Genomic DNA, 10,973 nt, shown 5'->3' with positions numbered 1-10,973 from the left:
CCTTTGGTCAGTTGGGGTCACCTGTCCTGGCTGTGTCTCCTTGCAACCTCCCAAGCACTCCCAGTCCCCTCACCAGCATGGCAGTACGAGAAGCAGAAAAGGCCTTGACTCTGTGTAAGCTCTGCTCAGCAATAACAAAAACATCTCTGTATTACGAACTCTGTGTTCAGCACAATTCCAAAACACAGCCCCATACCAGCCACTGCGAGGAAAATTAACTTTACCCCAGACAAACCAGAACATAGTAAAATAACAAATTTAGCTTAAGTTCTTAAGAGATTTGGCTATTAGTTTTCTGGAGTCTCTACTATCAGAAGATACTGAGGATTTTAAGCCAGCTTTAACGATCTCTGCCTAGCCCCATGCCGTGATGGCTTACAGACATTTGCTGCAAGCCAAGTACTACACATGTACAAAACTTGCCTACTGTAGTTTCACTACTACTATGCTGCAAAACCTCTACTTTGTTTCCCAGACTTCAAATAAACAAAAAATGGTCTCCACTACATACTAGGGATGCTGATACTGTAGGCATCTGAACTCAATGAATGTTAGAGAAGGATGGAGGTAGGACTGGAAGAAACATGACTGATGAGTTTCTGACCTGTATTTGCTGTCTGCCCAGCTCATCAGCACTAGACAGTTAACACTATCCAGTGTCCTACATCTTCTTCCTCTTGCTTTCACTATGGGCTGTTTACTCAGATGGGATGTCTCCCACACGAAGGGCTTGTTTGTCTGAGACAGTCATCCCACATTTTTAGTCTTTAAAGATGAGATTAACTCTGCATTGTATCAAAATTTTTTTTTATATTTCTGTATGTATATCTTAACTGCATATACAGTTTTTACCAGCACCACAGTAACTTCAAGGAACTCAAAATACTTGCTTTGCAAGAAGGCAAAAAAGATACAGCTTTGTACCCAGGGAACTGAGACAAAAATCAAACTTAAACTCAGTTCTCCTAATGTCCATATTCTAGCTATGGGATGTCTTTGATGAGATGAGATTATTTTAGTAGGAGAGTATTTCTCCCTGCTCAGGTTTTGCTCCCAATTTGTCACTCTGATTTCTATTTGGACCTCCTATGTCCCTTTATTACTCTTGCAGATTTCTCAACCAGTTTGACAGGAGGAAGCTAGAGATTTTATTTATTCTTCAGACTAAACCAAATTGAACTAACTGATTTACCAAAATATGAATATTGATTTAATATCGATATCCAACTGAGACGGACAAAATCTCTCTAACAGTTTAGAGTTAGAAAGTTTTTATGTTTTATTTGGCTCCAGGCACTGCGTGGGATAGCTCCCTAAGACGCAGGGCCCCAATCCAAGCAAACACAAAGCTTTTTATTTCCAAAAATTATGAATATCCAAAATACAAATGCATGTTCATAACTTTAACACCTCCCATTCTCCACTTTGTATGGAAATGAGGTTAAATGTCATTAAGCATGTGTAGTGTGTGTTCTGAATTGAGTCGGAGGTCTTGAATTGTGTCAGTGGTCCCAAAAAAGATGAAGTATGCTCATCTTCCTCATTTTGACCTTATTGCCTTTCTGAACTTTAACAATCCTAATTACTTTAGTGACCTCTAAGTTTCCTCTTGCATGACTTTTGAATGGGTTCCCACAAAGGGAGGAAATTGGTAATTGGCCTTGTTCCCTACACCAACTTATCAAAGTTTCTATTCCTCGTTCTAAGCACAGCTAAGCAAACATGCAAATGACAGATCATCAGTTATTTGGTAATCAGTTACTAACATCTTAAAATCCATTTCAGGTCCAGCTCTCGTAACTATTTTAATTAACTCTAGCTGAGCCCAAATTCCTTCCTATTCTGACTAATTTCAACACAGTTAGCCTATACCTAAAATCTTTATATTTCTTCTAAATCTGTGTTTCATAACTAAAGGCTTTTTAAACATCTTTGAACTTTTGTGATTTCTTTTTTCCTGGAAAAACCTAAGCAAAATTAATCACAGCTGGAGAGAAATTGGACTGATCATTCCAGTAAACACTACGTGTGCTAGTAGCTGTGACTTTCATTTTCCTTGTTGCAGAGAGATTAAGCAAACAAAGCTGCAGCTATGCAGACTATCTGTCTCATTAGGAAATAGAAGAGTAATTTGTTCAAAAATACATTGAACTGCTACAGCAGCAGCTGTCTGCACTGAAACAAGGGATACATTTTGCTTTTGCTCTGAAACTTTTCTATTCTAATTCATTATTTCCATGAGCAGAGACTGACATAGTGCGAGAGGATGTAGGAAGGAAGCAATGAGCTACTGCTGCCAGCTTCAGGCTTATGCATGGCTATGTTACCTGATTTGCTTACTGAAAAGGTTTCAGTACTGTCAACAATAATTTGGGACTCCTTCCTTATAATAATAGCCATGATGTACGCAAGCCATTTTCTTATTAGGGGTGCTGGAAATTGTAGTAGTGCTAGGTTTAGTTTAGCAAGCTGCAGCTTTCCCCGAGAGCTCAGCGGGGATGCTCAGGGCAGTGCAACCATGGTTGCCCTCCCGTAGTCCATTTCGGACGGCTCCACGGTTTTGCTCCGGCAGCTGTCAGCCTTACAGCCAGTGATGGTGAAGGAGGTGAGAAGGGTCTCTCCATGAGGGTTTAAGAGGATCTTTTAACAGTCCCATCTTGTCCCAGCGACCCCCAGAGGCAGAGAGACCTCATGATCCGGGCGCAGGGGGGTTTTGTCAGGGGTTCAGGGGCGGTCCCTGGGCGGAATTGGGGTACAGGAACCAATTGTGAGAACCTGAGGGAGTGGCCAGGGGGAGGGGCAGGGGAGAGTGGGAGGGGGAACAATATGGGATAGGAAAAGCAAATGGTCAGCAGGTCGCCACATCAAACATGTGAGGAGAAGCCTGACAGGAGTGACAGACACCATCTAATTTATCCACCCACCACAGCACCCTTCATCTATCCCACACAGTACTTGCCAGCATTTTCTGACACAAAGGTGTGATTAGAAAGGAGTCATAAGAATTCCTTCTCCTTGCAAACTACTCCTAAATCCAAAGAAGGATTAAGAGACTTAAGAAAAACATGAACAGAGATTTTTTTTTTTATTCAACAAGAAACTATTTTCAGTTAAGCAGAGTCCCACAAAACTTCACACTGATCCTGAAAGCCAGGCACCTAAAAGATGCCTGAAAGCCAGTTTTAAGAATTGGACTCACATTAAGACTATATTCCTTCCTCAAGAAAACACTACGAATTTTATTTTTAAGAGCAATTTCTTTTTATCACCCATTTGGAACAGAGATTGTGACAATGTTTGTGGTACTTTTTTATTGGTTTGGTTTGGTTTAGTTTCTATATGGTATCCCAGTGTATTGCTCATCTAGACAATCTCTAGACATCTAGTTTCTTTAAACCACTGAAGTCACTGGTAAAATTTCCTGAAAACCAAGATTGTATGCCTTTCCAGTATAACTATATATCACACCTTTGTATATTAGGCTCCCTAAGAAATACCGTATTTGACTTTTCTGATTTGCTCAAGTTTATTTTGTATTATCTATGTGAAACACTACTCTGACAAAATACGGTAATCAAATTATTCTGGAAATATGTTTTCTTTTAAGCTGTCAAAACTATGGGATTCATGTAAAAAAAGTTAACTTTAAAAAAAATCAAATACAGTAACTAGGCAGAATCAACACATGCTTTTATTTCCATTGCATATAAAATTTCATATGAAGGTATCGATGTACAGTACTAACCCATAGGCTGTAAGAGAGGCTAAGAAACCAGTGAAAGAATAGCCATGTGCAATGTTCACACAAGTTGCCACTCTCAAGACATCCCCAAAGAAAATACCGAATTAAAACAGTAACAAGAAATTGTTCAGGATATCTGTTGTTGTAGAGTCCCTTTTAGACTATATAAAACAAAAGCATTCGAATTCCTTTGGGCCAGGGCTGCTAAAATCTACAGTTTGTGTCAAAAAGGAGATTCTGGTTTTTCTTGGAAAAGAATCTCTCCTTTCATGAATAAGTCACAAGTTACAAGGGCTGGGCATCACTGGAATGGAGAAGAGGTATTTACCTCACTCTGGCAAATTCAATGATACCAGCTCTGAGTTGTCTGGAGCAATGTGACAAGTCAAACAGCAAGAGTTGCTCAGTCCAACCTGCAAACCTAATAGTAGTGTTATTAAAACATCTAACAGTTTACTGCTCTTCTGTAGAGCTAGTGCACTATGCTACACACATCTGCACAAAGCTTTAGCTACACCTATATAAAATAAACTTTGGCTACTTGTAACACTAATATTGGAAAGCATTTCCAAGACTGAAGTTGTATATCCTACTATGGATTCTACTTATACAGTGATCATTTGTGCTACTAAAGAAGAGACATTACAGACAATTGTAAAAGTGTATGAGTTACACCCTCTTAATTCTGATCATTCCATTTCACAATATGCATTAAAATCAAATGTTTATTAGAGATGCTTTCCAAAGCTGTTTCAGTGCATTTCAGCACTGAAATGCAGCATCAATTATTTATCTTTTTTAGGAGCAAAAAATGGCTGCAATAATCCCCAATTACAGGCTGTAAAAAGATATTCAGAAACAATACAATTACATTACCAGAAGTCTGCAAAAGCTTGAACTTCCAGCAGGGTCAAGAATGAAAGTTTATTGTAGTATTACGCATATTAGCTCGTAAGAGTATCCCCCATCAGTTAGCAACTAAAAATATGGTAGAAATGCCCAGCCCTAGCCCCAAGGCTACCTTACTTTCAAATGCAGCTAAACAAGAAAATATTGTTTAAAGTTAAGGCACAGCCCTGGGACCAAAGACCTGCAGCTTTTTTAATCAATATATCTTTATGTATTTTATACTTTTCTCAAATCTTCCATAAATGAGCTCTATGGTGACACTGAATATATTACAGGAGAAGAAATGTACAAGGAATATGTATACACAATAGTCATTCTCTCACCAAGAGTTTCCAGATACAGCAACACCACCCTGACAAGGATGATGTTATAATAAGAACTGATAATTTACAATTAACATTACAGTATGTACATTACAATAAATACATGGTTGTAAACAGAGACAAACAAGACTGTATTACAGGTAAGGTCATTTGGTGAGAAAAATGAATGGCACAAAAAATAAATAATGTGTTTCAAAAGAACTGTCAAAGCTTTCTATAAAATCCATTTCATTCAAGTTTTTTTAACTTCTGAATGCTATTTGTTCTATCGATATTCTTTCATTATCATTTTTTAGTGACACAAAACAATTTAAGAATTTAAATACAGCATTACTGAGTACAGCAACTTGCAAGCTAAAGTGTACTGTTATAAACAAGGTGATTTTTCTTTTTTCCTCCCACTCAATATCCACTCACTGCATTTTTTAATGGCAAAAATATTCACAACACATAAAGCCACTTATAAATGGTATTGTTTTAAAGCAGTGTACAATGCTAAAACACACTTTGGCAAAAGAGGAAAAAAAAAGATTGTACAGTGCATTATATCCCCAACTCTAAGAAATGGTATCATTTTCTATGATTTGATTGTCCACATGTACAGGTGTATATCTCACAATATGGGTTTATGTTCATTTACTTTCAATTAGTGCAGAAACAAAACTTTCCAGGTCCTACTGGTTATTCTGGAATTTATATTGCTTTTCCACTACTGAGGTTCCAGGCACTCTCAGGGGCTAAAAGGACTTTTAGATGGATCAGGGTCAGCAAGAAATGATGAAAAAAAAAGAATCAAAAAAAAGGCAAAACACAAAAAACCCCATGAGTTATCTTCATTCTTTTACTCCTTCTGCATCTTCTGTGCTAAGGCCCTGTGAGGGCTAATGGTAAAGAAAATTATGACCTGGATATAGAAGAATGCAAAATGCATTTAAAAGTTGAACTATTAGCCAATTATTTTTAAACAGGCTTTTATTCTAGATCTCTGGTAATTTAAAAGTACCTGTATTCATAGCTGCAAATTTGCTACCAAAAAAATCCAAAAGGAAAATAATGGCTGCTGCTATCACCTTTTATTAAGAAATTATCTTGATATTGTCATTTTAACAGAATTTTAGGGTGTGGGAGTCTGCTAGCCTCCCTAGGAAACTATTTCCCATCTTCTACACTCAAAACTACAATTCTAATGACGACTAAAGAGGAGGAAATAAAATCTCTTCTTTCATATGACCAAACAAGAAGACTGAAAAATGACAAATATGAACTCCTACCTCCCTTTAGCTTTCCAAGTTATGGTAGCCTTCAGTACCAATCAAACTGAAAGGCAGGATTCCCTTAGGACAAGCAGGGAAAAGGATGAAAAGATCTAAGATTGAAATAATATGGAGTAAACTACAACTCTGATGATGCACTGCTCACTTAATAATATAAAAAGACAAGACTGGCCTGGCTCTTCTTGCAACAAAGACATGAAAAAATAACACTACTCATTATTTTTATGTTGTACACCTCTCAGATTAGCAAATGGTTTAACTAGACAGCTACCCAGATTAAAAGTTACTGGGAGTCTTAAGTTGGAGATACTACACTAATGCTTTTTTTCAGCAGAACAAATATTTCATACGTTATATCAGTCTGTTCTGATTTAGCAGTCTATAGCTCCCAGGCAAAAGTAGTCTGAAAAACCATGTTTCAGAGGAACAATTGTTATTAGAATAGCAAAAGAGCTGCTTTTTTACTGATGACAATTCATTACTGTTTTTACAGGCTCTGGTCCTGTAAATCCTAGTGTTAGTGGTCCCAGCTGGTATCACTGGGACCACTTCTTGTAGTAAGACAGAGTTGGCAGGATCAGGCCACTATGAGGGCAAAAGCACTATATAAATCCACTAACACATTTGGGAAAATTGTGGTGAAAAAACAAATAAACAAAAAAAGCTATCATACTGAAAAAGTTTTATGTAACACAAAAAATATTCATGGAACTCATGAATATATAAAATAATAGACTTTTACAGCTCAATATTACCATGACATTCTAAGGTGCCAAAAAAATAAAAGAAAAAGGAATTAAAGAAAAAAAACCTAGAAGTATTATCCAGTGTAGCACAGATTTGTACTGAAAACTTGTAAGTAACTCTTTGGAAAAAAAAAAAATCAGTGGCAGATGAATATGTTTTTTTTTTTTAAATATAATACCTCGGTATATTTAATAAAAAGTAAGCTCTAAAAAAGATCTCTGTTTCACATATTATACAAAATGGAGAGGTTAGTGCAACCCACTGCGTCACACTTTTTTCAGTTATGTCTCAGAAGATTAGAAATCAGAAAACTATGCAATTTTCACAGCTTATCTTCCTGTTGGTAACAGAATCATGTTGTGTCCCTTTATATTTTATTTTATTATGTGAATTTGTTTTCCAGTAGGAACCTCAATGTTTTTTTCTGTCTGTTTCCTCTACATTAATCTATTATCCAATACCTTACAATACAATACAATGAATTCAAAAACTATCAAAGCACACCAACATTCGTTTGGCAGGTGGTACGCCTCTGACAGCATTTGCTTTATTTAATGGAATCTGCCAAATAGAGACTTTATTAAAATGTAACTTATGGATGTTCTCCCCCTCCTTTCTGACACCATGGAGGTGAAAATTCTGGTTACAATATTCCTGAGTGCCAAACTGAGTCATCAACATCAGTTTTGATCAACAATCCTTCTGGCAGGTAACACCAAGTTCTGACCATGGTTTAGTATGTGATATATACTTTGGAAATCATTACCTAAATTTAAAAAAATAAAAATAAAAAATCCAAAACAAAACCAAAATCCTCCCCTCTCCTCCCCCCCATAAAAAAAAAAAAAAAAAGAAAAAAGAGAGAGAAAGAGGGAAAGAAAGGGAGAGAGCAGGAGAGAAAGAGAGTGTGTTTTCATTGTTATGTGTCAGGAGAATGTTCTTCTACCACACAAGGCTCTGCTGTTTGGTTCTCCTCCTCTTCTACCTCTTCCCCTACTTGCTCATCAAGAGGAATTTCAGTGGATTCTGAATCCTGGGTGCAAAGAGTCTTGGAGTCACTGAAGCTGGTGTCTTCTTCTACTTGACTTCCACTGTCCTTTTCAGTGTCTGACTCACCGTCTTCCTCTAGTGTTAGTTCAAACTGGAATTTTTCAGGTTGACCCTGCTTTCCCTCCTCCTTTTCTTCAGGTGCAGGAGAGGGACTTCGAGGGATTGTGCTCTGGTACCATTCTCGATTGTCCTCCAGTGTATCTAAGATATCCTGGGCATCTGGGTGAACAAGATCTGCCCATGTCTCCCACAAAGGATGAACAATGTAATCTATAAATCCCACCTGTACAAATAGTACAAGAATATGATTATTCACAGAGAAATGAATAAGTCATGGAAGTTATGAGAAATATTATGCTAGTAAGAGACAAAAGATACCTTAAAGGTGGCTGAAAGGAAACCATACTAGTTTATATAATAGATAAGGTCTTTTACTTTTCAGAAGTCTGATTCAGGATATTGGATAAGCGCATGGAAAGGATTTGTTTTCAAGTGAACTGCTCATTACAAACAACTCCACTGCATCTAGTGAGCCAAATACCTGCTTTATATTTAATTCTGATTTTGAAGGAAACCCTAATCAGCTGTACAGTAATCTCTTTTGGCATGTATGCTGCTTTTCAGGTCAGGACAGTGATGGAATCCCTTCAGCAAGCATACTGCCATGTACTATGTTTTGACTGTAAAGGTCTCAGATTGCCTCACTTACTACTGAAGAGCTGAATTAATTAACTCAGAGGAAGAAAAGGAAATTCAAAAATTATTCAAAATATGACTGTGTACCATCCTTTTCTTCTAAAAGGTTGAACTACCTTGTCAAATCAATTACCTGTGATTTTTCCACAGATGCATTGTGCTTATCACACATGGGACTTATCTCCATTCCCCTCTCTCTTTCCCGGTCTCCCTGACGGAAAAATTCCTCCATTATTCTGTCTGTCCATTGGCGGTAGAGATGGAGTGGCTTGGTAGGATTGCTCAGATCTGCACAGTGCACCATATTCTGAAGAACCTGGAATAGATTGAACACCTGTGGTGTTATTACCCTGAAGAACAGCAGCTCCTTTTTTATACATTTCTGGTGACTCTAAAACAAAACCTTGAAAATACATGTAATGCAAGATTTATTCTAAACAGCAAAAACTTATGTGCTTGTGTGTTTTTCATACTTGTAGCAATATCCATGAATTACCTGGCTTCTGCCGCTATAAAGGTCACAAAATCCTTGTCAGAAAGAGAATCACTTTTTGACAATTTGAAAGGAAGGGCAAAGCCTCATTTAGTCCAGAACTACTCTAGCACTTCATTAGTCTCCCAGAAAGTAACTTGGACCATGTCACTTAGACCAGGAAAGAAACAGAGGGAAGTAGCAGGTTATGGTGTGAAACAGACAGCTCTAATCTGTGCTGGAGAATGGGGAGAACAATGTTATAAAGTATGTAATGCAAGTGACCATTTTCAGATGAATTTCCTTACCTGAATCCTGTCTGAATAGTTATCAAGAAGCAGGACACCAGAACTGGTCACTTTTTTAGTTTCAACCATAGTTTTTAAATCAGCCAGTAGATTCATATGCTTAGACATATCTGTTGCAAGAACCTAGAAAAAACAAACAAAAAATGAACACTATGTAAATGATTCTACTGGGGTTTTTAAAAAAGTATTTGAACATATAAATCAACAGTTTTGGAAGGAACCCATACCTCCTATTTCTGAATACATGATACAAGCATGAGTCCTGTATGTTCATAATAGTAGGTTCTCATTTCAGCTATTTTAAAAATATGACAAAATCATTGTTCAGCATTGTTCAGAATGATCAGATCAGCCCAAATTCCTTATTAATTCAGTAGCAAATTTCTAACTGATGGTAGAATGGTATACATGTCAGTACAAAACCAGCTTGAAACAGAAGTGTTTACTTTCTAAAAATGCATAGACAGTTATTGAAACTTAAAAGAACACACTATTCATGTTTGGGTAAGACATGAGAAAACTTCAAACCTTCACTTCATTGTTTACAGGCCTGATCACATGTAATTTATCATAAAATGCTTCTGTGCTTTATTATTCAGTGTGCTAGCTCTGTGGAAGATCAAACTCAAAAAAACTCACAATGTCAATGACCATTTTCCTCAATGATTGTCTCTGTTTTTTGGTCAAATTCTGGAAAATGTCACAATTTTCTTCCTGCAGCAGCTTGAAACCCACAGCTAAGTGATGATTCTCCAGTACTGATGAGTCATTGTACATCAAGGCGAGTTCAGAATCTGGAATAACAATTGCAGGGCAGAACGTTACTAAAGGCTGTGCTTCTACCAAATCCCTTAAGATCTTTTTCAAATTCATGCATAACAAGATCTACAAATAAACTTTTAGTAACAGCCCTGAAAGTTACAGATTATTGACTGAATATCTTACTAGGTCAAGCCAAGTTGAGGAAAACAAAGAAATGGCTTTGTAATGATGCATGTACATGTGCCTGTAGTGGCAAGTTAGAAAAAAATATAAGGAAGGTAATTTTCAGGATACATTTTCATATCTGCATGAGGTAACTTAGAAAATATTATATGCATAATATATGCATAAACACAACTCAACTAAAACACACTCTGATGTGTTGTCTTCTCATGCCTCTCTCCATCACAGCACCTAAAATTCTATTGTTAAAAAAGTTTCAGCTGTCCAGCACTCTGACTGGAGAATACACAGCTGAGGCTTTTCTGCAGGTCTGCTGCAGAGAGCACACTTCTTGGTTTTCAAATCATGTCTTTCTGCAGTTATCTAAGACACTCAGATGCCTGGTGAACTAGGCTTACAGTCATTAGTTCATGACAACTGAAGGCTGGTAGGATGGTAACAGCTATGCTTCTGTCTTTTCCACATAATGTCATGTGGTGTGAAACTGCAAGCAGTGGCCTTGCCTGA

General features: G+C 37.2%; 1 protein-coding gene across 5 annotated transcripts in view; it reads right to left on the bottom strand.

Annotated features, from left to right (window-relative positions):
* Positions 1–3,673: 3,673 nt before the first annotated feature.
* PDE4D (phosphodiesterase 4D) overlaps positions 3,674–10,973 on the bottom strand; it is a gene marked incomplete at its 5' end in the record, with an annotated part of 319,930 nt that continues 312,630 nt past the window's right edge. For all 5 annotated transcript variants that reach the window (XM_082301744.1, XM_082301747.1, XM_082301748.1 and 2 more), the window contains 4 exons: positions 3,674–8,328; positions 8,875–9,057; positions 9,522–9,644; positions 10,161–10,315. In XM_082301744.1, the coding sequence (XP_082157870.1) occupies positions 7,915–8,328; positions 8,875–9,057; positions 9,522–9,644; positions 10,161–10,315 (875 nt within the window). In that variant the 3' untranslated portion in view covers positions 3,674–7,914. The remainder of the gene's footprint in view (positions 8,329–8,874; positions 9,058–9,521; positions 9,645–10,160; positions 10,316–10,973) is intronic.

The sequence above is a fragment of the Coloeus monedula genome (genome assembly GCF_965178545.1).
Source record: "Coloeus monedula genome assembly, chromosome: Z".
NCBI classification, from domain to species: Eukaryota; Metazoa; Chordata; class Aves; order Passeriformes; family Corvidae; genus Coloeus; species Coloeus monedula.
This window is presented reverse-complemented; position numbering and strand designations above follow the sequence as displayed.